We start from the raw sequence: 27,700 nt of genomic DNA, 5'->3' as shown, positions 1-27,700 counted from the left end.
TTAACACTCAGAGCTACCAGGAATTATACTTGGCATTTTCAAGCAACACTTCATACACTGAGTCCTCCTATAATCAGCTATATTTATGAATCCACGGGTACTAGCGTAATCTAGGTACTAGCAGCTAGTATTGTAAAGGGCACAAACTGACCATCAATCTGGCAATTATTGACCGTCGTAGTGAATAGCAGAAAAAGACTAATAGTACAACACATCTCCTCTATAAAAATTAATGATAAATATCATGTTATACTCATCTATCCTATTTCATTACGTAACATGATGAGTATAATTTGTTACGTAACAGGTTTCTTTGTTAATTGTTGGAAGCTAATTTGGAAGAAAATCTTAAAATTAGATATACAATATGGAAATTTAGATAAAATATGATTCATAAAGTCTAATCCCACTTATTATTTTACCACCTGATAAGAATTATTTGCTTAATCAGTTAAAACCACACAGTTAGCTATTCTACAAGTCAGGTGAGAATTTTGTAATCTCAGTGTAAGAATAGAAATAACTTGTCTTTAAAAAAAAGATACCATAGTAAGCCTCACAGCTTTCTACATCTAGCACCAAATAAAATGCAAAAGTAAAGATAAGCTTTTAAAGGTTTTATTTTGTCAAACTGTACTATGCTTATTGTTGGTTTTAGCAAATTGGTATACCAACTTTTTTACGTCTTCTTTTGAAAGACCATAGTGCATTGAACTAGCAGTAAAAAAAAAGTCTCAGAGACAGCTCTTCTTCTCTGAAGAAAACCTGTCGAAATGAGCAATCATTTGTATACAAGAACTCTGTTTCCACTCTCTAAGTGTGCACCTAAGTGCTGCTGAAGAGTTGTGCGAAACACATTAAACTGCTTCCAACTGTTCAAGAATCAAGAATCAAGATGTTTATTGTCATCCCACATATACAATGTATTGACAGTGTCAAAGGTGTACCTTTGTCTGTAGAAATACAATAAACCTACAGACTACAAAGCACATAATTCCTAGGCTTATGCTTACATACTAGATTGCATACGGTAAAGTACAGGTCAGAAGTCTAAAAACATAAATTGTCCATACTACAACGTAACATTTCGTCAACAGAGTAAAGTGTTCTGATGGATAGGTCTGTTCTCGGAATAAGTTTTATAGTTTGCTGTAAATATTGTACAGAGACTTTTGGTCGCTTATTCCCTCTTTACTCCTTGGCATCTGGAAATAAAAGAAAAACCCTGTGTAAGAATAAAGTAATTGTACCTTGGGCCGGCTTAAAGTACAAAGGATGCAAGTGGCTCGTAGTACAAGCAGGCCAGAAAAATATTTTAGGTTAGATTTAGTAAGACATCATTGTGCCGTTAGACTTCATAATAACATGATTAAATACCTATGAAAATGCTATTTAGAGATAGTGTGTTAACTTATTCATAATATACATACCTTTACTAGATTAAAATCGTGATAGTGAGGTCAAGTATTTATTTTAACATAGACCAAAAACACTTTCATCTCTTATTCAAAAACAAAATATTTACAGAAATTAGCTGGAAAAGGTTTAAGCAGTGCAGCCAAGCCAGTATCGGCACAAAAAACAAAATTCCCTCAATAAAACGGTTTTTTCTTTAATGGCTCGAGGTACAAGGACCCCCCTATTAACAGTAATAGTACGTATGCTAGTATTAAAGAACATTGGTTTTATATTTACCCAACCATTCTCTTTCAAACACTTTAAAAAGAACCACGCAATATTCACAAGAATCAAACTGTTGACTGACGCTTTATTTAATGGCCAAATTAATAAATTCAAGACTCGTCACCCGTCTTCTCTGAGAGTTACCATTGCTAAATATATTCACAATTCTTGATCCTATTTCACAAACATTTCTTTTTGTACGTCGGCCAACCAGTGTGGCATCCAAAAAAAAACATTCCTCACACCAAATTGTTCTTAAAGGATAGTAGAGACTCTTGGCAAGCTAACACCTAGGGTAGCTTCGACAATCTAGGTATTTAGATTTTGGATCTTCATTCATAATGTTTCTTAACAACAAAAACATTTTCTTTAGATCACAGCAGTTGGAAGTTTCCCACAGTGCTCTACATCTGCAAGCGAAAACTTGCCACATTAAAACTCCCAAACCAGCAAAACACAATAGCATGCTAAGGAGCACTATCCCCTAAAGCAGCTGAGAATTAATTGATCAAGGGATAGTATGTCATCCAATCTACTTTTAAAATCATACAAAATCATTGCATGACAACCTTTTATTTCCAGTTCTAAAGATTTGGATAAAAATCATAGTCATTGTGCTGTTATTTTAAGCTTCAATCAAAGCTGATAAGGTATCAGTACATTAGATTTCAAACAACACCTTTCTCAATATCTTCTTCTAGTCATTTCTCAACATCAATTGTGTAATTTGTTATTATTTTAATATCCATTCACTGTTCAAATATAGTCTTATCTCAAAATTTACCAAATGAACCTTGTACTAGTTCTTATATCATTCTACAAAATAGAATTCACAAGCCTTCCAGTGGCTAAATTTTTAGCATTTGCCACACTTTTGTTTAAGTAAATCTTTATTCTGAATTTATATCTTGTGGGAGCTCCAAGGAAATGTTGTAACCCCATAAATTCTTAACTAAAATCTACAATGAAGAAATTAAAATATTACATGTATTTTCATTCAAAGGTTTAATTTGTTTATTACGATTCTTTTTATATTATTCACAAATTCTTTTTTTATTTTTATTGATGTAGAAAGATGTTGTAAGTAGTGTAAAGAATTTGTACTATTATTACCTAAAAATATTACGCTATTAAAGTAAAGAAGAACAATATCATGAAATAAGCTGATTAGTATCCAGTCTCAGTTCTTGAGGTTATTATAAGTTTTTAATTCAAATTGTGCTAGTGTCCGTTCACTATATACAAATAAAACAATTCACTGTTTAATAAATTTGTTTAAGAGGGAGTTAGAGTGAGTTAAAATCTAAAAAATTCTCCTACCACTTACTCTTAAAATTTTGAGTTAACACTTGTTACATAAATTCAAAAACACTGAAGAGCTTTGAGGTCATAGCACTAAAATTTTACAATCTTCTTCCAGTAGGCACGAGAAAACTCCCTGAGAACAGGTTTAAACAGTCAGTGAGTCTTTCTGGTTACACACTCTTTTGAACTCTTTTTAATTCTTGTGTGATTTTATTATTGTTTATTTATTACTCTTTTAACCTGTTGTGTGACTTATTATTGATTTATTTTACTTATTTATTCTAAGTAATTTTAAACATACTTATAGTTTAATACTTTAAATGCAATTTTACTGTAGTCTAATTATTATGGCACCTTACAATAGTTTTTATTATAGCATTCTACATTTACGAGACTCATTGCATGTATTGTGTATGCTCAATAAATAATCTTCAATCTTACAGTAAAATAAAAAATTTAGTAATTTAACAGAAATTAGTGCTGATATACACTACAACACAATAGCCTAGTTTGCCAATAAGAGCTTGAGAACAGAGTATGAGAATATAATACAATATATTTTGAGAAAATTATTTTTATATTAAGAGCAGACTTTTCAGTGGCCATTTTCGTTTTAGCCCCATAAATTACAATGTTAGACCTCATGCACTTTTATGATCTTAATTTTAGTAGTAGAATTATGTGAAGTATCTCATTTAAAAAATATAATTAATATACATCCAAACGTAATGTTACTGTTTGAAATATTTTTATACATTATTTAAAAAATCTTAAAAAAACATTTTTTCTACTTCATTGGTTAAATAGGGTATTAAAAAAGTATACACTTCACAAGAAAAATATTACTGCATTTGAATGCGTATTAATCCAAAATGGGTTTAATTCCATTCCTTATGGGGCCAGATTCTGGATGTTAAGTAGGAATGTTAGACATCATCTTAATAAAATTTAAAAACTGAAGAGGCCATATACTTATAAATGAACAAGAACTGACAATCTGGCAATCATTGACAATCATAGTGAGTAGCAGAAACAGAGTACTACAAATCTTCTGTATAAATATCAATAATAAACATCATATTATACTTATCTATCCTCTTTACTAAAGTGACAGTGGTGAATATACTTTTTGGTACAACAGGTTTCATTTTTTATTGTTGAAAGGTGATTTGGAAGAAAATATTTAAATTTGATATTTGTTATATGATACAGACATTTAGATAAAATATGATTCATAAAGACTAATCTCACTTATCATTTTACTACTGATAAGAACTATTTGCTCAATCAGTTGGATCCATACAGTCAGCTATTCTACAAGTCAGGTGATAGTTTTATAATTTTAGTGAAAGAATAGAAATAACTTGTTCTTTTTAAAAATTAACCTTAACATTGTAAAATAATGTATGGATGCTTTACATGGAAATTAGCCTCCATTATCTTTAACCTTGCTTATTGCCTTACACTCTTTTATATAATTTATAAAGTTTTGACACCATCTTGTGCATTCTGTAGTTATGCATGTATTCTGTACTCAAATAAAGAATTATTGAATTGAATTGAAACTCCATTGTTGGTGTAGTATTTAATTTGTCATGACTTTAGAGGAAATTTGGATATATTTGTTGAGTATAGCAAGCAAGACTCACAGACTGGATTAATTTGGTTATAAACCAAATAAAGCAAAAACAAAGAGACAATGTTTTATTTTGAATGTAAGACTTTCAACTGTACTAGGGTTCTACAGACCCCCAGATGGTAGATGATGCTATAAGACATAAGATATTTATTGCCGTTGATCAGATATACAATGAAATAGGCATTGTCAATACACTTTTTAGTATAAATCATATACTAATATAAAAACAAACCATTATGGAAAACTACAAAACAAATTAAACAGGCTCAAAAACATTTACTTTACAGTTGTAAAATAAACATATATGTTAAAATTAAAACCGAATGATTTAAAACTGAATATTGACATCCATAGTTAAAAACTCGCCAATAGAATAAAATGGATTATTTAAAAGCCACAAATAAAAAATTTTCTTTTTATGAGCAATTTCTGGTAGCTTGTTAAAAAATCTTACACAATTTACCATATGGGATGTTCCAAATTTGGTTAGTTGATGTTGAGCAATGTTAGCTTATTTTTATTTCTGGTATTGTGTGTTTGAAATTGATTTCTAATGAAAAAGTTTCTGAGGTTTGCTTTAGTGTACAATATAATATGGTAAATGCAGAGATTAATTATGGTAGGTATTTGTAACTGTATAAATAGACATTTGCAATGATCTAATGATGCAGCATGACAAATGGTTCTAATAACCTTTTTTTTTGATGATTAACATATCTGAGACTGCTACAGAATGGCCCCATAATATAAAGCCGTAAACAATATGTGACTGGAATAATCAAAATATTCTGTCCTAAGGTACTCAGTAGATATTATAGATCTTACTTTCCAAAAAAGAAAAGTAACTCTTAAAGTTTTTTGCTTAAACTGTTAACATGATTATTCAAACTCAATTGCGTGTCAATACAAATTTCTAGTTATTTGATGGATTGGTGATCGTTTTGAGAAAAGGCTAGGTAATATATTTTGTGTTGTACTTTCATTGCATATATATATATATATATATATATATATATATATATATATATATATATATATATCCACCTGTTCTGAAGTGAGCCAATGTTCAGACAGACTGATTACTTCAATGCCACATTCCTTACAGAAGCTTTCTAATTCTAGTAGTTTGTTTCTCCCATACTGTATATTTACCTGAAGAATTTTTAATATATTTGACGTTTTAATGTTACTAGCATAACATTTGTCATTTCCTACATTCCTAAAAAACCTATTGAGCTAGCTAAACTTATGGTTCTATTCACATATGGACATACATCATCCTATGCATGACTGGCTATGGATATACATTTTCCAGCTAGGTGAGTTGGAGAAAGTCACTGCTACAAACAGGCAGATAGTAATAGTAGGTGATATAAATGTAGACAAACTGAAAGAAAACCACAATAATATGAAATTAGAATAATATTTTCACTTACTTCATCAACAATAGTCACTTTTGAGACAGCAATGTCAATTGACTGCATTTGCACAAACATGGACACTCAGCTTGTACGGACATCAGTCATTCCCACTGGCTGAGAATTGAAGGTAGAGAACGCCATAGATACTCTTAAATCAATAACCTTATCGGCAAAACTTATTAAGTCTTGCAAAAGAGAATTATCTGTACCTCTTACCAATATCATAAATAAGTCACAAACAAGGAATTTTCCCAAATCATCTTAAAATTGCAAAAATCTATCCAAAATATAAAATCAGCCTCCATCCGACACTGGCAGTTACCGACCTTTATCTCTGCTTTCAACTTTCTCCAAAATCATTGAAAAGATTGTGCTTTAAAATCTGTTGCATCATCGCAACCTTATAACAAGTCAAAAATACGGGTTTCTGAAAGGCAGATGAACAGCTACAGCTTTAATGCAACTTACTGAACACATTATTAATCAGTTACAAGAGGGCTGCACAGTAACCAGCCTGTTACTTAATTTCAGCAAAGCTTTTTTTTACTGTTTCAACCACAGTCACTAACTTCAAAACCTGAGGACTATGGGCATGGAGAGAACAGAATTAAACTGGTTTCGAAGCTATTTAAGCAATTTGTGTTTGTATTTGGGTACAAGATGGTTACCACACAGTTATGTATGCGGATGACAGTCTTTACACTAGCAAATAAATCAATAGACTATCTAAGTAGAAGAACAAATACCACACTAAATATTGTGAAACAATACTACTACTCAAATGATTTAGTTTTAAACGAGAAATAACCTGTACAAGTGAATTTTACTACAAAACACAGAAATGTGGATCTTGCGCTAACTAGCTTGGAAGTAAAATCTCTCACTAAACATCTTGGTATCTTAGCTAACACCAATTTAAACTGGAAACCTCATGTTGACCAACTCTACAATAATAAAATATCAACTGAGGCATCTATATTGCAAGCAGAATTAAGCATGTAAATGGTATAGAAACAGCTAAGACATTTTGCTCAATTCGAATCCCATCTAAGATACAGCTTGGCAGTATGGGGAGGTACTACCAACGCCAATCTTGTGAGAGTTCTTAAACACCAGAAGACAGCTATCAGATGTCTGGCTGGACTGCAACTCCAAGAAAGCTGCAGAGAACCCTTCAAATACATAAAAATCCTTACTGTTATAGTCCTGAACATTCAAGATGTGACCCTTCGAGCAGTCAACTATAGACAACATAGGGATAACTTCATACACCAACACAATACAAGAAATGCCATAAACTTCAATCTGCCATACCACCATCTAAGCCTTTACACAAAAAAGCCTTCAAACAAAGGAGCCTTGTACTTCAACAAGCTGCGTAACAACTTGAAGCAACAACATCCAAACCATTTCAATAAAGCACTGACTGAATGGCTACAGGAGTTACCCTTCTACATGGAGAAAGAATTCTATGATTCCTGACCTTAACTCATTGTTTGTTGTTGTTGAAGATGGAGCTTATATTGGATACTGTTAACTTAATTACATTTAAACACATAAACCAATATTTAATACTTTTTTATTTTTGTGAGGCCTTGCTATCGAAAGGCCTCACAAAAAAACAAAAGTATTAAGTATTGGTTTATGTGTTTAAATGTAACTAAATCATTGTTTTTACATTTTTTTCAAAACCAAAAACTAATACTTGACATTATTACTGTTCTCTAAGGACATGTTAATAAATAATTATATTTAATATCTCTCAAATAAAACAAAAACACATATGAATAATAAAAATAAGTTAGTAAGAACAATTAAAAAATTATACTTGGAAATATATAACGTAGCAGATGTATGAAAGTAGTACCGCTTGCAGTGAGAAGTTCAATCGAGAGTGTACTCAGGTGGGATGGGTGTTGGGTCAGTGGTTTTTGGGTACTTTATAATCCCTATAGTGGGTCAGAATTTGAATAATTATCTCTTTACTGTTATTTGTCAATTTTACATTGCTATAGACAATGTCAACAAATAAAATGTGTAATACATTACATTATAAAAGACTTACATACAATACATTATGTTCATTTAAAACATAATAATATAATTACACTAAACATGACCAATAATTTTAAGTACGAGGATGAGGGAAAGCCCATGCTCTCAGAGGGCCTGTACCATCTAGACACATTGGAGTGCTCCTTTTTTTGAAGGAACCAGTGCTCACTAATAAGAACAATGTTACAGTTGGTGTCATCTAAAATTACAAATAATTGAATTTGTTTCCTATTGATTGAATGTTTAAATGCATAACACGTACAGTTAAGTCAGAAGCTTTTCTAGTTTGTTCAGAAGAACCTGAGAGTTTGGTAACAAAGGTGTGATTTAAATTATGGCTAGGATTAGATACAAGAGTCATAGTATCTCTTTAGCATATAAATGTTGGGTCGTTGGTGGTGTGTTCCTAACAAAGGTCCTGCAAATGTTGACTGCTCAGGGCGCAGTATGATTTTGAAGATTCATTGATGTGCTACTCATCAGTTAGGAGTGAAGGTGAAAGAGTTTTTTTCTCTTTTGAGGCTACTGCCTCATACATTTTGTTTTGCAGCCACAGCTTTCCCTTACGGCTGAAATGCAGTGTTTTGTATGAAGGTTTCTGGTAGATTTACTAGCTTCCACCAGAGTAACATTAATAAACCTTTCACATATTCTTTAGGGCAACATTAGTTCCCTTTGTTTCCACATTCTCACAAGACCAGTCCATCAAGTAAAATCGGTTAGGAAGGTTAACTAGAATGGTCCTTTGTATACTATATTTTGTTAAAACATTGGTTGTGCAGCTGATAGCCATCGATATTCCTATGGTCCAAAATCTGAATAGCTCTGGCACCAGGTCCCAAAAACCCAACTGCCTCATAAAAATGTTTACATTTATTAATATTCCATGCCAGACCTTTACCATGGATGTCCATGCAAAACAACATTTGCTGAGTTAATGTTTTCTAATCCACAATTTCCATATCCATGTTAGTGATGCAGATCATCCAATAGTGTCTTAGGCTCTGTAGTTTCTGGGGTAGGACAGCCTCCCAGGAAAACCCACTCTTTGATGTGGTCTCACTCAGCATGTTCTGCCACTGACTACTAATGTTCAGGATCTTGAGCGTAGTCCTTGACTAGTTGTGGATCAACTGGTAAGAAGTATCAATGTGTTCCAGACGTTATAATGGCAATTCAGTCAAGAAAGCAGTGTTGAGTCATGAAAGACTTCTAGCCTTTTTCTGGTGATGGCAGATGTTTTAGGATACCAGGCAGTAAGGACTGGACGAATGATGGCCCTATACTGCAACAGTCTTTTCCAAAAAATGGGAGGTCAGTGTAAGCAGTGAGGAGGACCATTGTGGGAGGCTTTCTCTATGTTGATGGGGGCAATGGGGGCTGGTATACAAAGTATTTTGTTTTAGTAGGATGTGATGGTCAATTTTTAGAAATAGCTCTATAATGAGTTCAATCTTTTTAATTGTAAATGACTAAAAAGTTTATATTTTTACTATACTATTTCTAAAGATTTCAAATCTGTCAAGTTAGTAGGATAGTCATAAGTCGGTTAAGTTGGGATTGCCATATGTTGTAATTATAAAAAATTATCTCGAGTAATTGTTCTTCTTCAAAAACTATGAAACTGTGATACTGCTTACTATGCGTCTTTTCATTAACACATAATATATGGTGTACCTTATGGGACAATTCTTGAATTGTGAACATTGCTCCCTGTGGCATTCTGGCAGAAACTGGTTGAAGACTTAAGATTGTTGGTTCCACTGACACAAACAAAATAACGGTCTTGGAGATATGACGTCAGCAGTTGGAAAATAGGCCAATAGAGAGGGCTGTGTGCAGGCATGAAGATGAATCCCTCATGCCATATGCAGCTGAAAGCCTTACTCACGTCAGTTGTCACCGCCTATAAACACATATAGGTTTAATAAAAATAAGTTAGTAAGAATAGTTCATACATGATACTTGGAAAACATAACAGATGTTTGGTAGTATACCTTTATAATCTATTTGATCACAATTTTCTTCCATATAACAATGTGGCAGGTGACAAACCCGATTACAATGGTGTTGTCCTATATACTAGTACTGCCAAGTTAATATCTGAGTTTTTACTAGATATTCCTTTTGCTCTACTGCCAAACATCTGTTTATATTTACAAATATCATATTTGAATTATTTTTATTAACTTATTTTTATTAATCACGTGTTTATGTTTTTGTTTATCAGTAGTATCCTTAAAATACAAAACCTAACTTGCTCTATATTACCAGTATACTGTATAATTAATTTTAGATTAAATTTAATAGTCAATCTAAATGTATTTTGAAACACTTGTGTTACAGATAAATGGGCTCAGAGTGTATTGAGATTTCTACTAAACAAGGCAAGTTGAGGGGATTGATTAGGGAGTCAGATGGACTTTCAAAGATTACTTTTTGTTCTTTCCTAGGAATACCTTATGCAAAACCACCAATTGGCAAGTTGAGATTTAAGGTACAGTACTGTATGCCTTATCTTATTATATGATTATAATGTTTTTGTTCAATTTGTTTTTACATTTTTGCTAACCCTACAAAGCTTTTCAAATTACTTATTCATTTTCTATAATTACTTTCTTTATATCTAAGTTAAAAAGAGTAAATTATGTAAATCAAGTTTTCATGTATTTCATAATGTTCTTGTTAATTTTAAAACAGGTCTATAGTCTTGAAATTTTGTTGACTTTTTCTGCTTAATAGTTTGATGAAGTATATAGTAACTAATTTACTATATACTTTTGTAACATATCTTGAAGTACTTAAGATACAATTTTGTTACATAATACCTTACAATATTAATAATAGATTTGAATACCTTTAAACCTTTTTGTATATCTCAGATACTTTAAATATTTCAGCTCCCAGAAACTGTCGAAAGATGGGAAGGAGTCCGAATTGCAACAAAGGAAGGAAACGATACCTTACAGAAACATATGCTTCTCAGAAAAATTGTTGGAGATGAGGACTGTCTTTACCTGAATGTGCATACCACTCAGGTATATATCAGTTACACATAGTAAAAGGTCACATGAACGACTTACTAGTTATAATTTGTTTCATTTCAACAATTATTATTGAGGTTTTTTACTAATTCAAAACTGTATACCTTTTTCTGGCTGACTTAAAACTTTCAATTAAATTTTACCAGAAAATAACTTGTCATTTGTGAGTTTTAAAACTAAAAAAATTAGAAGATGTGTTTATTTGATTTCACAACGCATGCCAAAAACAAAGAACCTATTAATTATACAAAAAAGTTACACATTTATTCACAAGTAATATATAGTTTTACAAATCCCTTGTAGAGTTTATGTACGAGTATTTTTATTTTCACCTCCATAAATTATGTATTATAAAATATTATGATGCTTTTTATATGCAGACGATACAACTGCTCTAGTTAGACGAAAAACGTCAAGTGTCTTAGAACTTGACATCAAAGATGTCATTGACAAACTTTAAAAAAATTTCCTTACTCACTATCTGTAGAGAAATCAAAACAAGACTATACATTACGCTTTAAATTAAGAAATGATCATTTTTGTAAAAATTTTAGTAATAATACATAAGTAGTAAAAATGTTTTGCATACATTTAGACACTAAATTAAATTTGTCTGACCATATCAATATATTAAATAAGAAACTTAATTCAACCAGGTATGCTTTGATTATAATAGTTAGAATAACATCTTTGGAAGTTGGTATAGCTGTGTATTATGCCCATGTATACTCGATGTTGAGTTATGGAATTACTTTGTGGGGTAATTGCTCAGATGTGAAAAAACTCTTTATTATTCAAAAATCAATTATTAGAACAATAGGTCATTGCAACTCAGGAAAAACATGTAAACCGTTATTAAAAAAATTTAACATCCTTACTTTGCCATGTATAAATATTTTTGAAATGCTTAAATTAGTACATAAGAATCCTGATTAATATGAAAATATAAATTTAATCGTAGATATCTCTCAAGAAATTGTAATTTGTTTCAATATCCGGCACATAAACTACAAACATTTGAAACTAGTCCTGTTTATCTAGGTTTGAAATTATATAATATTCCATAGTCATATAAAAAACTTACCTTATCTACATTTACAAAAAATTAAAGGAAGAACTTTTTCAAAAACATATTATAGTGTAAATGAATTCTTTAAAGACAGTTTATGACAAAAATGAATAATAAAAATATATCTTAAAAAAAATTGTAAAATGGGTTTAATCCTTGGATTTAATCAACGTTTTATAACGTTTTTTATATCAATAAAATATGTATCAAAAGTAATGTTTTAAAATAAGTTTAGTTATGTAGTTTTAATCATTGACTATGTACCAGTTTTTATTACATTGTCAAATCAAAACATCTTTTAATAACATGTTCATTGAGAACAGAAATGGTGTCAATTATACATAGTCATAATTCAAATCACATAGAGAAACAAATTATACATTTGTAAATGAGTCAGTGAAATGTTTTAACTGATAAAGCGTTCTTTGGAATCGTTTTAGTCATGTTGAAGGAACTCATTGATGGAGTAAAATGGACGTTCGGCCAACCAGCTGTGAAGTCTTGATTTCAGCTTGCTTCCACTTCCTGTTCTTATGTCCCTTGGTAGACGGTTGAAGAATTTAGCACCTTTATATGTGGTTTTTTTCTCATATTGAGTGAGGCGATGTGCTGGGAGGTTGTAGAGGTTGGCATTACGTGTGCAGTAGGTGCGTAGATCCGGTCCTCTCAAGAGATCTTCTCCATCCACGTACATCACAACTTCTTTGATGTAGAGTCCAACAATCGTGATAGCAGAAATCGTATTGTACAATAAATATTTGTCTATTGTCTAAAACAGTAATATATTTTGGTTTTCATTGGAAATAACTACTTTGGAACTGAAAGGGTTTAAAAAGAGACCTTCTACTTAGTGCAGCGTCTGAAATCTGACAAGTTTTGAAATACGAACCTCAGAAGTAGATTACTATCAATGGAAGTAAATGCTTTTTGGCTCAAGAAGACTTTTCAGACCTTTTTATGTGTCTAAATAGTCTTGATCGGGGCAACAATGCAAATAGCCTCAAAGTATTAATACCTCGAATGTATGGTGAAGTTTATGGTACTAGCAATATTTTAGACAGGAAGTAGACCCTCTTGACCAAAGTATACTTTTTAGATCAACATATGTATATATTTTTTCTTTACAAGGTAACAATTCAAACATTACTAGAGCATTGGGAATACGAGTACATTAGACTTGAAAGAGATTACAAGGACTGAACATAAACAATTTTTGACTTAAGTGGGCTTCTTTAGAACAAGTATGTACATATATTTTTTAATGCGGCAAGAAGGCAAACCCTACCATGCTGTATTTAGTATAATTTGTTTGAACCTTAAATGCTTCTTCACACGTTAACAGAGAAACAAGAGCCAGTGGTGATTTTAAAAAATCTTTTAACTTCTTAAAAATGAACACTGGAATAATATGTACCTTAAATAAGTTTACTTTCGAAATTACTATAAGATTCCATCATTCATCAGAAGTGATTTCACTAAGATTACTACTAACTTATTATTCCTCCAGTCTGGCTAAAAAAAATTCTAAAATTGTTGGAGCTATTCATTAAAATATTATAGAATATTACTTAGAACTTTCTGTATTTCAACGTTACTCACAAAACTGTTTCACTCTACAACTTCAGGGCCTCAAAACATTACTCTCTTACCTTAAAATCCAATTATTCTGAAACAAATCACGAGATTAGAATATCTTCCAGTGATCATAATTTATTTTTAGGAGTTTATATCATGCCATTTAAAAAGGATGTGCCTATAACATACCGTTTATTATACTATTTAAAAAGGATATGCCTATGACATGCATATTATTCAATAGGAAATTGTGTAAAAAGCCACAGGTAACTGCTAGTTGAATGATTATAAATGATATAGACCACATCTGAGTAAAATTATATTTTTAAACACTTAATTTGGTATATAGGTGCAATTGTATCACTAGAAAATTACTGAATGTCTCAATTTTTTGCAATCACTCCATGAAACCAGCAGAATACCATGTAAAGTGAACATATTTGTGTCTTATATGCTCATCACTTGTTTTAATTTGATGTCTTTATAGCAAGGAATAAAAGAGGGCAAGAAGGCTGTGATGGTATGGATACATGGTGGAGGCTTCACTAGTGGTTCTGGTTCTTCTGAACTCTATGGGCCTGATTTCTTGATTGAGGAGGACATTGTATATGTGGCTATCAACTATCGTTGTGGAGTCTTAGGTACCTTACTTGATAGTATGTTAAGTCCTTAAAGAGAATAAGTAATGTTAGTTTCAAGATATGATTGTTTCTAATTAGATCGAAACATTATCATGAAAGCAAAGTTTCAAGAATGCACCATGAGAAACATTTTCAAATTTAAGTGCCTAATTTTATGTTTTGTGGCTCTTTGGGCATTCTGTGGGTTTGAGAATCTTTTACCAATAGTTTATTTGTTAAAATTTGTAATTCTAATATTGATAGTATTTCTTATCCAAAGTGCACTTAATTATGAGGTGTGTTCAAAAAGTAATGGGAATTATTAAGTTTCAAGGTTTAAAAGAGTTCAATTGTCAAGATTTTTTGTTATGTTGGTACTCATGCTCATAAAGTAAAATAAAATTTCCAGCTGTATTAACTGTTTACTTTTTCAGAGGCAGCTGCTAAGGTTAAATGTGTCTTATAATCTCAGTAATTTTTGTTTATTAAAAAAATTGATAAAATAATTTGTATCAAATTTTGTGTGGAAAGTGTAACAAAGTGGGGGAAATGTTAACAAAGGCCTATAGTGAGTATGTTAAGAGTAAAACAAGGATTTACAAGTGGTAATGGTATAAATGATTCAAAGATGGCCGTGAAGCCATTGAAGATGACGGAACCTCTGGAAGCCTTATAGCACATCAACAACTGATGAAAATGTGAAAAAAGTAGAAGAAAAAAAGTGTGATAGTTATCACACTACAACTACAATAAGGTAGTAATAGTGGGTTGGTAGTTGTAGTAATCATCGTACTACAATCATAGAAGCTGCTGATGTTAGCATATATGAATTGGTTCATACCATGAAATTTTCTTTACGTTTTGGACGTAAAACTTATAACAGAAACATTTTTTTAACAATAACAGTGGCAAATGGAAGTTGCTCAGGAGTCACTATTACTGAAATGTATTAATAACAGGTGATGAAACATAGTTTTACGGATATGACGTTGAAACTAAGACTCAATCATACTAGTGGAGGAATTCTGGATCACCAAGACCTAAAACGACTCGACAAGTACAGTTGAACATGAAAGTTATGCCTACTGTTTTCGTCTATTTTAATGGCATAGTGTATCATGAATTCTTCCCACAAGATCAATTGGTCAATAAGAAGTACTAACTGCAAATTCAATGCTGTTTGCGTGAAGCAATACGAAGAATCGCCCAGATTTGTGGCAAAACAGTTGATGGCTTTTGCATCAAGACAATGCACCTGCTCACATGCACTGCTTCTTTGTGAATTTCTAGCCAAGAACAGTACTGTAATGATGCCCCAGCCTCCATATTCTCCAGATATGGCTCTGTGTGACTTTTTTATTTCCAGAATTAAAGTGAACCTTAACGGGCCTTAATTCCTCTTTTTACAAGCATAGATGACATTAAAAGTGCATCACTGAAAGAGCTAAAGGCTATCCCAAAGATTGAGAGAAGTGTTTTGAGGATTGGAAGATGGTTCAGGTGTAATCTAATGGGGACTATCTTGAAGGTGACAACATTAATGTAAACAAATAATAAATATCTTTTCAAAAATTAAAATTTCCGTTTTTTTTTTTATGTATCATATACTGTTCAGTCTATTTGGATCGTTGCAGGCAATGATCTTAATTATATTCACAAATTTCCCCATATCTGCTACTTACTCTATATAAAGCTTGTTATGTCACTTTTTAATGTGCTATGTCAATACAACACTTTATTAGTAACATGGGCATATATATGGAGGGGGGGGGGGCTTAAACCTCCTGAGACGTCAATTTGAAAGACAAAAATTGCACCCAGTTTTTAGTTTTAAGCTGAAACACATTTATGAGGTCTTAAAGCTATCTCTTCAATTTCTCAGGGTAATATTTTCGAGCCTCTGTTTTTGTAGGGTAAAAACCGCTTAAACAACCTAGTGTTCAGCACACTCTAAAATAATTGTCTATACACATCATTAATGAACACCAGTAATGAACTGATTGTATTTTCTCTGACATAGTGCCACTAACTTTTAGAATGCAACTGATAGTGGGTTGTCCGGTTGGGTTTTTTTCTTATTAAACTGAGAAAATGTGAGAAATCTTTAAGATTTTGAGTAGGAAGGACAAATTTATGACCACAACCCTCTGTTGGGTACGAAGTAGCCAGAGTTCAGTACTTAGTGTACAGAAGCAATTTTTTAATTGCTTATGCTAATCTGTGCAAATCAATCAATCAATCAGAATACTTTATTCGTATACATCAAGTACAGAATAGGCGTCAGGATTAGGAATAACAAAATTGAAGTTACAAGTAACCTCAATTTTGTTTAACAGTGTAATATTAATGATTAATGGAGTTTTGAGTGTGGTGGTGGTCAACTGTGTGGGGACGGGTTGTCACTGGAACATGGCTGAAGATCTCCAATTGATGAATTCGTCAACTGAGCACAAAAACATCATTACTCAATTGCATCACTACTATACAAATTAACAGATACAGACTTTTAATAAGTGATTATTTCCATAAACTATAATAGTTAGCACTCACTTTAAAGAAAACTCAATTTTAGAGTTGCCTCATTGAAACACAATTACACACCATTAGATTTGAAGAAGGGATCAAGCCCCTTAGCCTCTTCTTGGATCCAGCACTGTTTCTTGTTCGCATTAATTATAATGATTATTTTATTATAATTGATTATTACAGATAACTTTGAAATTCCAGGATTTTTATCATTGGAAAACGACAAGCTACCAGGTAACTTAGGTCTCAAGGATCAGGTTCTGGCATTACAATGGGTACAAAACAATATTGAGAGTTTCGGTGGAGACCCTAAGAATGTGACAATATTTGGAGAAAGTGCTGGTGGGGCTTCTGTACACTACCATCTGCTGTCTCCACTTTCTAAAGGTGAGAATCATGATGGCAGTAAGTAAAGTAATGTTGGTAGTTTGTGAAAATCCTGACAAGGTGAACATGTTTGGAAATAGAACATGTAGGCATATATGTAATCATTGCTGCTTATAGCGAGTAAAAAGTTTGATACTGTGATGAATAAAAGATAAGATTGAAAATTCCATGACAAATTCAATGAACATTTAAATAATTGAAAGTCAATTTGAAATACTTGAAAGTTATCACTGTTATTTCTCTTGATTATATTCTAGGTGATTAAGTACTGCATATTAGGGTGTTTTAATGTACTGTTTTTTGTTTTCAAAATTTCATTCATATTTCCTATTTGGTTGAGTTCATGAAGATTTGGGAGTGTGAGAGTGTGTACAGCACTGGTCAGACAGTACTGATAAATATGATTATGAATTAGCTCTAAACAGTTTTCTTTTACTTTATAGATGACTCTAATAACATCGCTAAGTTATTAAAATATTACATTAATTCAAAATTTCCAGGGTTGTTTCATAAAGCAATTCTACAGAGTGGAACTACTCTCTGCCAGTGGGCCTTTCAGCCCAAGCCCAGAGAAAAAGCTCTCTTGCTGGCCAGAGAGCTGGGCTGTGATTCTCAGGATTCTGACACTATCCTGGAGTTCCTCATGGGTGTTCCTGCCATAGATCTCGTGAAAGCAGAAGATATGGTGGTTCTTCGAACAGAAAAAGTACGATATCAAATATATGAAAAATGTTTGTAATTGTAATTTTCATTCAAGCATCTTAAAGATGTTTTTGAAAAGAGAATGATAATGAAAAGATTGACAGTTGAAAAAAATAATTGAAAAGTTATTGTTTAGGAGTCTAAAACTAATCTGGATTGTATAAGGATGTAACGTATGGTTTTCTGTGAATTAAAAAAAAAAAAAAAATGGCCCTTAACAGAGAAATCAATAGTCAGTTGCAATACGTTTGGGGGGGGGGGGGGTCAAAATGTAAGGGTATCAAAAGGGTTTAAAATATCAAACAATAATGTTTTCTCAGAAGATATTTTTCTTACTTGATATACATTTATATATCAAATTACCATGTGTACCAACTATAGGAAATATAGTAGTTATATCAGCGTCAGACTTCGAGACAAAGAAATTAAAAGTCACCACATTGAGTCAAAAAGTCAGATTTATAAAGTTGACTGAATTTGATTTAGCATTAATTTTCATGCATGGTGGTTGGTATTAAGTGTTTCAAACTAAAACAATACTTCCTGAGAAAAATAATATTGTCTGATATTTTTAATCCTTTTGATACCTACCATTCTTTTTCAACTTTGACAAAACTTAAGCACTAATAAAAGATTTCCTTCTCAGGCGAAATTGGTCTATCGATCTTACGAAAAAGTAAATTGTATGCATATATACTGGAAATTGGCTTTCAACCCTATATTATTAAGTAATAATGTTTTGAAGCAGAAATTCAATCTCTTCATCAAAAGCTTTGATGATCATTGTTCTTGTACAGAGGACATTGCTTAGCATATTTTACTCATTTTTAATGTTACTCATAGGCTTACTCTTTATATGAACACTCTTCGTATGTTGTAAACTTTCCAATACCTAAAATGTTACACATAAAAAGATACAATGAATTGTGGATTTCCATTCATAACAAAGTGACTTGCTTAGGAAATAATTCAAAAAAGTGGACGACTGTTTACACCTTGTGTGGAGAGGAACGGTAGTCATCCATTCCTGACTGATTATCCCCGTAAATTAATGGATAGAGGAGAGTTTCACAAAGTGCCAATCATAATGGGGATCAATGACAAAGAGGGAATGCTCTCTCTCACAAGTAAGTTGGTAAAGTTTATAATGTTGAACAAATTAAGCTTACATAATTTATTTGTTAAGTTTTGCAATGAAATAAAAGTTAACATAATAATATAATTTTGGTATTTGAGTTTAAAAAAGTTTTTTATTTAACGATCTTGTTCTTAACGCTTAAACTTATAGTTTTAGCTCCAGTGCTGGCAACCTTTTTTCAATCATTTGTAAGGTTTTCATAAAATAGTTTGTAACACTAAAAATTTACGAGTCACTAAACAATAGTTTTAAAACATTTTAAAGTGAAGTGATGTATTATTCACATTTTCTTGCAATTTCACAAAAACAGTAAGTTCTTGAAAATGCTTAGTAAGGATTTTTAATTTTCAACTACCCTACATATATGAGAGAAAAATATATTTAAATTCTAAATTAAAGCATTTAGACACAGGATTTAATACCAGTAAAATGGTTAACATCTTTCTATTAGGTAATAAAATGTCTTTAATCATTAATATAATTCACAAGTGTCATAAAATTGTGTGAATTTCAATTACTTGTTACTTTACTGAATAACTATTAGGTACCACAAATTTGCTATAGATTAATGATAAAACTAATCTGTGCAGCAAATCTTAAAGTAGGAATTATAGATTTAAAAGAACCAAAATATTTAACAATAAAATGATAGCTTATATTTAAGTATTTTGTGATGGTTAAACCATATAATGTGATATAAAATTTGCTTTCATATGAAAACAACGTGATAGTTTTCTTTTTTATAACTGTAGACATTCTGATAGTTACCGGATGCACTCTGTTTATCCATAACCTGTCTATATTACTAAAGAAGCCAATAATTGGTGTTGATACAAATTATTCTTCTGTTCCAGGGGGGGCAGTTCACTGTGACCAAGTGAACTCTGACCTGTCTCTGATGGTTCCTGTTAATCTGGCCATCACACCAGACCGTAATGAAGAAAGTAGACTCGGCAAGGAGATTCTGCAATTCTACATCAACTCTGAATCTCTCACTTGGGACACTGTGCCTCAATACCTTGATGTGAGTGAAAAGAAATAATCATATTCATAGCCATAGTAATTTATTTGCTCAATAAACTTTTATGCAATTACACGAGTAATAATAACAGGTCTAGCTACAGTAAACAGTAATCATAGCTTAGAAATAGATTTTTTTTTAATTTATACCAGTTATTTTATTAATTTCAAAAATATAATCCTAGATTAGTTCTGATTATCTATCAACTTAACTAAGCTGATACTGGTAATCTAACAAAAAGTTACCTACAAAGAAATTCATCAACTTAATTAGCTCATTCTTCATGTTATAGTAAAGTACAAAGTTCAAATTAATGGTACTATGGTTCATATAAAGTCTGATAGAGATTTTTAGTTATGAGTACACACACACACACACACACACACACACACACACACACACACACACAAACACACACACAAACACACACACACACACACACACACACACACACACACACACACACACACACACACACACACACACACACACACACACACACACACACACACACACACACACATATATATATTAGCCAGCTTCAACCTGTTTTTGTGAAATAAGGTTGCATTAATAAAAAGGATATTAGGGTTATTTGGGAAATTAACAAGGAGTAAGACAGTAAAACTAGTGTGTTTTTATAGTAATTTGCCTACGTCCTGAAATTATAACTTCCAAGGACGTAGCCAGCAAGGAGGCTCAAGGAGTCTGTACCCCTCCAAATTTTCAATTGTTTCATCAATTGTTTCAATTGCTATTTTAGTAAACGATTATTATTATTTAAATCATTCAGTATTACTGAGATGTACTGCTGAAAGATCGTTCTCAACAAAGAAACGGGTCAAGAACTTTTTAAGGAACAAAATGGGGCCTTACTCTCTGTTACTACGGGAATATATCAGTTGTTGGACTCTCCCCAAAGTTTTTCCTGGCTACGTTCTTGATAACTTCTGTGGTTTTTGAGAAAACCAGAACAAACCATTCTAAGAATCATAGTCAAGCAAACAATACATTTCAAAAGTTGGTCTACAATAATGTTGTAAATTTACAAGTAATTAAACTTACAATAAGTTTTACTATAAGATAAAACATGTAAAATATTTAACTCTGAAAATGGTGTAAATAGCTGTAAATTTATAATGCTCAATAGAAAGTGAGTAATTCTTAAATTAAATGAATTTAAAATAATAATTATAATGCTTTTAGAATTGTACAAAGTAAAAAAAAATATTTTTTTGCTTTAATTATGTATACATCATTATACATTTTAAATTTTAAGCCTTTATTTAGCATATATCCATTTAGATACATCATCATGACTGTGTCTACTCTCAATACCACACACCCACTGTATACTGCCAAGAAAAGAGTTGAGATTTATTCATTTAATATTTATTTAGTAAATAAATTACATCACACACATCAATATAACTGCAGTCTGTATTCAGGTTCTGCTAACATTAGTTTAGAATAAGACATACAGAAAATATTTTTGAAGAAACAGTAATTCCGTAAGTTGGCAATACACTGTTCAATACACACGTAAGTTGCAATAATGATTGCTCCCCGACAATGAATTATGAAAAATTGGAATACAAGTTTCAGAACCTATTAAAGTATGTATGTATTGTTCTATGGAGTTGTTGTTATTGTCATTTATAATATCTAGACTTGTATTAGCTATTGTGGGAAGGATTGATTCAATGCAAATATTTATATTATTCAATCTGTACCAGTGTTGGATTTAGACATACGTGTAGCTCGTATATAACATTTTCAGTGTTGTTTTTTCATCTCAGTCCTTCTAAGTAAAAATACTGGTATAAAAAAATAATACTTTAGATATACTGCTTGCAAAGAAACCTACACAGAAGCAAATATCTGAGCAACCATGTGCAGGAGGGGCCCCCCTCCAGTGGTGGGGAGCGGGACAAACATCTCTTTGTCTCTGTTTTATCAGATGTGTCTCCTGGCACCATTTTGTTTACACTATAGTTACTTACCTGTTCTTTAAATACATTGTATTTTTGTGTTTAGGCTTATACAAGCTTATGTAGCAATAGATGTATTCATGGAACTTGCATTTTGTTATGAGGTTAGCCTCTAAGTGGCAGTGGCCAGGTCAGGGGATACAGCAAGCGGGCGAGTGCCGAGCAGTCGTGGGGATACTGAGAGAGGACGGCATCACAGCGGCTGAGCAGTATTTACTCCACCCTGTGTGAACTAAAATCGCCCAGTGTCTTTATCTACATGGTTTTTACCTATAGGATGACAAGTTTTTGTTCATTTAAAACATAACATTCAACCAAACTACTATATTTCAGCTGTTAACTGATGTGGGGTTTGCCATTGCACAAGAAAACTCGAGACAGTATTTCCTGAAACACCAAACATGTCCAGTATTCAACTACCAGTTCACATATTGCAGCCCTCGTGCTTTGTCCTCGTTCATGTTACGAAAGGGAACACCAAATAAAGCTGCACAATTTACTGGCTTGGGTAAGCTTTAACATTTGCAATTAGTTATAATAAATTGTTAAATATTTTTTATTCTACAGTAAAGTTATCTTTCTAAGTTTATTTTAAAATAATCATTAATACACTCTGTTGTTTTATGGATTTGAAAAACAAAATTCCAATACTTATTGACATTCAATTTTAAAATAATTGTTTCTCCTCAAGCTATACAAAACCTATTGGTGTTTCAACATGCTTTAATGTATTCATGGAGTTGATTATAATTAACCAATACAATGGAGTGTCAACGGACCTGACGTAATGTAATGGAGGAGGTAACACACATACAGATAGACAGACAAATGGAGTGCCTTTTTACGTTTTTACCTTAAAATTAATAGAGCTCTTTCATTGACCTAGAGGTACCTATGTACCAAGTTTAAAGTCTGTACGACCTTTCTATCAATAGTTATCGCACAAACAGGCAGTCATACAACTGCCATTTGAGCTTTTGGTCTAAAAATCAATAAGGATTCTTCCTTTCTTTGGCCATGAAGAACCTACGTACCATGTTTGAAGTCTCTCTGACCTTTTTATCAAGAGTAATCACACAGGCGGAAGGACAGATAAACAGACAGACAAACAGGTAGCCCTTTAACCTTTAGATCTGAAAATCAATGGAGTTCTTCATTGAACCACTCTTCCTCTGAACCTATGTACCAATTTTCAAGTCTTTAGGATATTTATATTAAGGGTTATCACACAGATGGATGGACAACTCGATTTTAATATGACCTTGTCAGGTTCTTAAAAAATAAAATTCTTAGTAATAATCTGAAAATTATAAAATTTCAAACTTAAACTTCACAGAAAATAAAATGAACAGTGCTAAATGTGAAGGCTTGTTTTAAAAGAATATTATAAATACTTACTTACTACTTACTGCCGGGGCGTAACAAATCTCAGTCGATTCTTTGCCTCGTCTATGAGCCTCTTCCACGCCACCCTGTCTTCCGCCAGATCCACAGACCCTCCACACCGGGTCACATCTTCGACCACTTGATCGCACCATCTTATCTTTGGCCTACCCAAAGGGCGCCTTCCTGTCGGTACCGCCTGGTAGACCTCTTTTAACCTTGTGCCCTCCTGTCTCCGATGTACATGTCCTAGCCAGCTAATTCTCTTTGCCTTCACCAAAACCACAATATCAGGATCTTGGTATACATTGCGTAATTCTCTATTTTTTCTTATTCGCCACACCCCTTCATCACATATTGGTCCAAATATTTTTCGGGGAACTTTATTCTCAAAAACAATCAACCGCCCCTCATTTTTCTTCGTTAATGACCATGTTTCCATACATTAGGACTGGTTGAATGATTGTTTTATAAATTCTTATTTTGGAGCATTGTGACATCATATTATAAATAACTTACTGAAATATTGTTTAAGAAATAATTAGATTGTTATGACATTTCAGGAGCAAGTCATGGAGATGAGCTGATTCATCTTTTCAAAACGAACATGCCTGAACTTCCCTTTACCCCTCCAACTGAAGACGACCAGATATTTATGAGAAAGTTGTTAAAGGCTTGGACAGTTTTTGCTAAAACAGGGTACTGTAAACTAGTTTTATTAGAATTTAACCTAGATTTTTACTGACAACTTTCCTTATATTATTTGTTAAGTATAAAAAATTTTAATGTTGACTTTTGTATAGATAAACATTTTTGTTTTCACTAGATTTGTATTAACAAGTTGCTTAATCTTTTACACTCCATTTTGTATCTTGGTTAAGTCTGTGACACGTCACATCACTAACACCTGGAGATGATAACTAAATTTCCCATTGCATACGAAATCGTTGGTATTACATTCTGTGGGAACTACAAGTACTGTATTTAGTAAGTGTGGACAAACTAGATCAGTGAATCAGGTATAATTTTAATGCTACATTAAGGATGAGAGATTATGATACTAGCTAGCAATGTAAGTATATTTCTAAAACTGCATGGGGGCTGACTAGATAATGTTGACAGTAAACCAGGTATATTCTTAAAGCTGAATAAAGTCTGTATAAGGTTAACATCAAATCAGGTATTTCTTTCCTAAAGGTGCATAGAATCTGACTAGTGTTAGCAAAGCAAGTGTATTCTCAATGCTGCATTCAGGCTAAAAGACAAATTTGCCAGCAGAGCAGATAATCGTATATACCCAATGTTATATTTAGGAATCTTTAATGTAGGAATCTCCATCCGTGTTAAAGGTAGTTTATTAAATAAAAACTGACTATTGTAATAAACAGGTATTTTAAAATAGGTTGTTTTATGTATAGGTACAGGTAGAGAAATAATATGACTTAGTTGTGATGAGAGATAAAGAGACAAAAATTGTATTTTTTTGTAAGTTTGAGTTAAAACTTCCTTAATGTAATATTGTTAAAATTTGGCCTCAAAAGATTCAAAAATGGCCTCTACATGATTAATTAAATTCTTAATTTCTTAAAATTCGGATTGTTCTCTTTGAAGTTTTGAAGATCTGTTTAATGAATGCTGAAGAGGTTTTGATAAGATGTGGATATGATTCTTCGGAGGTATTTAATCCAGATATGATGGTTTACTCGATTTAAATATTAAATTATCTCTATTTTTGCAAACTGAATAAAAATAAAGTGAACCATTTACAAAACAATTTTGCATAATTATCTAGTGGGCCGTAAATACCTTGAATTCAGCAAGTCAAACTGCTTAGTAATAATATGAGATAAGTACACTTGTGAAGTAAGAAGCTATCACACTATATTGTTGTATTCTATTGGATAAGTAATAACTTGGCCATGTACAATTAGATAAATACTTTGTAGAAGTAAATTACTCTTTTTGAATTAATTATATTCCAGGTTGATTGTGGAATGTATTTAGTGGATTGTATTTTATTACTATTTCTACTCCGTTGGTCTAGTAATTTGTATTAATTTTATATTCAAAAATTCACCAAATTATAATTAATTAAAATCAATCTGATCCTTCTAATACATAACAAAACTTGTTTCAATACCTTAAACATACCTTTATATATATATATATATATATATATATATATATATATATTTCTTGTGCACGTGTGTATGTCACTGAACTCCTCCTAAATGGCTGGATCGGTTCAAATGAAATTTGTTGTGTCTTCAGGTGGATTCGAGAATGGTTTAGATTTACAATTTGGTCCAATTTAAATAGTTTATTTAATTATTTTTTATTTATGAATTGTTGTTGATGTTGGAGTGTTTTACATTGGATCCGGCAGATTGCGCTATGACACGTAATACAAATTGAACTGATGCTTAACAGCTACTGACACTTTCAGCTGAAGTTCATCATAGAGGCAGAAACATTTGTTTACATTTAAATTTTAGTAAATATTAATTTATTGTAAAATGCTTGATCATTAGTTTAATGCATATTGCAAAGATAAAGTTATTTAATTTTGAATTTAAATTGTGCCAATGATTAATAATCCATCTAATGCAATGGAAATGCTATTTATACACTGCTATAAAAACTACCTTATTGTATAAAGCTGTGAATGTTTGCTCATACAGTAATCAAATCTGGTTAGCTCTTTTAACATTGTGTATGGCATTTTTACTGTATTTATAGAAAAGCAAATGTGGATAACACACTAAAGCATATATCCCTTATACATATTTATTGATCGGTAAAAATATCCAAGTTGATTCCGAAAACAACATATGAGACAAGTTTTTTGGTCAGTGCAACAGCATAAATCAATTGTGGAACTGTAAATAGATTAGATCAGGGGTGAATTTAAACGACCAGAACAGACTCATCATATTGACCGCAACAACTTTTTAGTTGTACAATACATTTTCGTCATTGGGATAAAAAGGCTAACACTTATTGTTACTGAAATCATCGGAGAATTTCAATAAATTACCATGGAATGTTGGATGGAAATACTAATCTTTTAAAAACGGTTTCATTTTATGATCCCAAAACACTGTTCTTTAAACTTAAATCTAAATTGGATCAGGAGATTGGAAGTGAGTTATAGCTTTGAGTGACTATCAATTATCTCTAGACTGTTTATTATGTCACAGAAAAAGAACACATGAAAATATTGTCCAGTTTTTCAACAAGAAATTGCATGTGAATCCGTGGGTAACTGCTAGTTATTATCTAAAAACCATTAGTACTTCAGCTATAACAGTATTTGAAATAAAATATTTACTTTTTGCTATTTAAAATCATTGCAATATGCTGGATTGCTTCCCCATATATTTTTGTTACAGTAATTCTCCCAAAACAATACTAAAAATTGTTTCAACATTTGGGTTGTTTCAGGAACCCCAACTTTGAGGGTCTTGCTAGCTCCTGGGAGCCAGACGACATCAACAACCCTTGTTACTTGGAGATGGGCGCAATCTGGCAATGTGTCAAAGGTGTGTCATTCACTGAAAGAATGGCGTTTTGGGAGAAAATATATGAAAAATACTCATACTTGTATTAAAAGAAATGCCATAAAGTATGGTTTATGTCAATAATCTACTTATGTATTTTTCTTTGACTTTACCTGCTTCTGTCTATAGCACTAGCAATTCCTTTATTATTCTTCTTGTACAAAATAATAAAATACTAAACAAATTATTCATTGAGACCTAGAAATTAAAAATATTCATTTTATTCACGACGAATTACTTTTAAATATTTATATGAAATTCAAAATATATTTTTATATTTTTTACATGCAGAATTATTGGTTCAATTAAATCTTCCCTAAAAATAAATTCAAATAACTTAAGTAAGAAATGTTTAATGCAAGGACTATTTTTATTACTATACAAGTTTATCCGTAATTCATTATAAGTGTTCTTGAGTAGATGCCAGATATTTATATTTCCATCTTTCATTATCTAAGAGAGAAGAAAAAAATCTTCTTATGGCAGTAAATATTCTGTAAGATCAGAATTTTACTATTGTCTAACTACAACTTTATGTTATTGTATGAATTGAAACAAGACAATATATCCACTGGCAAAGC

At 31.8% G+C, this 27,700-nt stretch overlaps 1 protein-coding gene across 3 annotated transcripts; it reads left to right on the top strand.

The window, feature by feature from the left end:
- Window positions 1-448: 448 nt before the first annotated feature.
- On the top strand, window positions 449-27,204 carry LOC124357664 (esterase FE4-like). Of its 3 annotated transcripts, none has more exons than XM_046809644.1 (11): window positions 449-485; window positions 10,450-10,600; window positions 11,004-11,141; window positions 14,279-14,432; window positions 17,139-17,324; window positions 17,825-18,030; window positions 18,988-19,153; window positions 20,019-20,188; window positions 22,510-22,684; window positions 24,123-24,258; window positions 27,004-27,204. In XM_046809644.1, exons 2-11 carry the CDS (start codon window positions 10,454-10,456, stop codon window positions 27,167-27,169), a joined length of 1,644 nt encoding a protein of 547 aa, XP_046665600.1. In that variant the 5' UTR covers window positions 449-485; window positions 10,450-10,453; the 3' UTR covers window positions 27,170-27,204. The 3 variants fall into 3 exon arrangements, with proteins under 3 accessions (XP_046665600.1, XP_046665601.1, XP_046665599.1); XM_046809645.1 differs by lacking the exon at window positions 449-485 and adding an exon at window positions 4,170-4,313 and having other exon boundaries at window positions 20,034-20,188; XM_046809643.1 differs by lacking the exon at window positions 449-485 and adding an exon at window positions 4,170-4,313.
- Window positions 27,205-27,700: the final 496 nt, after the last annotated feature.

This window comes from Homalodisca vitripennis, chromosome 3 (assembly GCF_021130785.1).
Source record: "Homalodisca vitripennis isolate AUS2020 chromosome 3, UT_GWSS_2.1, whole genome shotgun sequence".
Taxonomy (NCBI): domain Eukaryota; kingdom Metazoa; phylum Arthropoda; class Insecta; order Hemiptera; family Cicadellidae; genus Homalodisca; species Homalodisca vitripennis.
The sequence above is the reverse complement of the archived record's forward strand: the minus strand, read 5'-3'. Positions and strand labels throughout refer to the sequence as shown.